General features: G+C 43.3%; 1 protein-coding gene across 2 annotated transcripts in view; it reads left to right on the plus strand.

Annotated features, from left to right (window-relative positions):
• The window catches only part of rxraa (retinoid X receptor, alpha a), a 114,191-nt gene extending 112,191 nt beyond the window's left edge, over positions 1-2,000 (plus strand). For both annotated transcript variants that reach the window (XM_048258426.1, XM_048258427.1), the window contains exons 11-12: positions 760-865; positions 1,744-2,000. In XM_048258426.1, coding sequence (XP_048114383.1) covers positions 760-865; positions 1,744-1,891 — 254 coding nt within the window. In that variant the 3' untranslated portion in view covers positions 1,892-2,000. The remainder of the gene's footprint in view (positions 1-759; positions 866-1,743) is intronic.
• Positions 2,001-2,205: the final 205 nt, after the last annotated feature.

Here is a 2,205-nt window from a genome sequence, read left to right on the forward strand (position 1 = left end):
TTGGGATGGTAGGAGGATGATCTCCTTGGTAATGGCCTGTGTTTACACAGTGTAAGAGGAAGCCTAGTTGACTCGGTGAGGGTTTTTTGGTGCATTCCATTTGGGCTCATTTAGTTTATGCTCTGTGATCTCCCAAATGCAGGTCATTGCCTGAGGGTTTCACTGGGCTGTCCAGAACTGTTTTATGAAGAGAGCTTTCACACACACAGAGAGAGAGAGAGAGAGAGAGAGAGAGAACACACAATGGCACAGAAGTACTCTGACTAATAAAGTGTTCTTTGATGATAGATGAATATAGTCATCTTAAAATATGAGACATCTCTCTACCTCAATAATTCACCTGCTACTTATTTATAAGCTCTGCTTCACACACAATGTCATTCTGACAAGCTTTAAACTACCACAGACACCCTTTGGAAAGCTCAAATCACATCTGCAGCACTGATTGGCTCTCTCGCATATTAATATTATATTAATATAATATTATTGCATCCTTGAATAAAATTTTATTTAGACACATGCAAATTGGCTACAAGGAAGTAATCATCATCATCATCACCACAAGGAAATTTCCCAGTGCCCAGAGTATACACACACACACACTCTGCTTTTTCTCAGTGTATCTGAGATACTTGCCTCATGGATCTGGGATTTATGCTGTCAGGGAGTCAGCTGATAGGACTATCTCTGGCCTGACTCACTGGCATCCTGAAACTAACTGCTGTTTATTTCTCCTTATCCTTATCCTTATCCTCGCAGACTCCAAAGGACTGTCGAACCCTAGTGAGGTGGAGGCTCTCCGGGAGAAGGTCTACGCCTCCCTGGAGGCCTACTGCAAGCAGAAGTACCCCGAGCAGCCTGGGCGGTAGGCTGTGCTACTCCTGCTTTTTTCTCTTCAGCTCACATTGCTGCCTCCTGGTGGTGGTAGCTTGTAACTACAGGATGGAGCTGTGTGTTTCTTATCTGTGATGTCAGGGTCTTATCTGCAATAATGTATATTAGAGTGTACATTAGGGAACAATCATGAAGGCATTTGGTTTTAAATGTGGGATGGGAAGCAAGTGATATTTTGACATCAAAGACATCAAAGCTTCAGTGAACCAGAAAACAGCCTCGTGTCTTGCTTTTGTGTAGTTGTCAAAAGATTCGGGAGGGAATGCAAACCAAATTAGAATCATCTCTCATTGCAAAAAATCATCTCCCAAAGCGTTCTCATTACAAACTGCTCAATTCACTTATTGCCGCAAGAGAGCATAAGCCCATTCTTTACTAACTTTCTTTACATTAACTTTACAAACTCACTGTGTGGTGAGGCAGCTGAAATGTCGAGTTAGCAGGATATTGGGGCTTGTTTGCATTTCAAGGGCTTCTCTCGAATTTAATTCCCTCTCAACTTTTTAAATTGGAAGCATTGACTGCATGGTGCTAATTGGGACCCAAACATCTGAACAAACATAATTAATTACCCCCGCCCCTCTTACATGGGCACTTCTGATGCTAATTCACTAAGGAAGGAAAGTTAATCTTGCTGTCGTTACTGAAATCCAACTCTCTTTGACCACGTATTTCTGTTTTATCATGGATTTGTGTTTCTTAATTTGTATCTGTATGTCGGTGTAGGTTTATGTGTTTATGTATGTGTCATATTTTGTCCTTACACCTCTCTCTCTGTCTGTATGTGTGTGTGTGTGTGTGTGTCTGTGTGTGTGTGTGTGTGTGTGTGTGTGTGTGTGTGTGCTTCAGGTTTGCTAAGTTGCTCCTGCGTCTGCCAGCCCTGCGCTCCATCGGCCTCAAGTGTCTGGAGCACCTGTTCTTCTTCAAGCTCATCGGCGACACGCCCATCGACACCTTCCTCATGGAGATGCTGGAGGCGCCGCACCAAATGACATAATGACCTTTGACCTCGTCACTCTCACAACCTCTTACCCACAAAATCCCTCCACCCTCACCCCCACCCCCGCCTCGTCCCGGCTCCGCCCCACCTGAGAGAGAAAGACTGACCACACACTGTCACTGGACACAGAGAGAGCTTCAGAAGGAAAAAGTGGGGTGTATGTCAGACAAGACTTTCCCTCTCTCTGTTCTATGTTTCAAAAAATGAGTTTCATGAGTTTCATCACATCAAAGGGTCTGTTTTATACCTTGTACAAAATGCGATATATATAAATGAAAATGTCTATATAACTCAAACGAACATTTTAAGGA

This window comes from Alosa alosa, chromosome 12 (assembly GCF_017589495.1).
Source record: "Alosa alosa isolate M-15738 ecotype Scorff River chromosome 12, AALO_Geno_1.1, whole genome shotgun sequence".
NCBI classification, from domain to species: Eukaryota; Metazoa; Chordata; class Actinopteri; order Clupeiformes; family Clupeidae; genus Alosa; species Alosa alosa.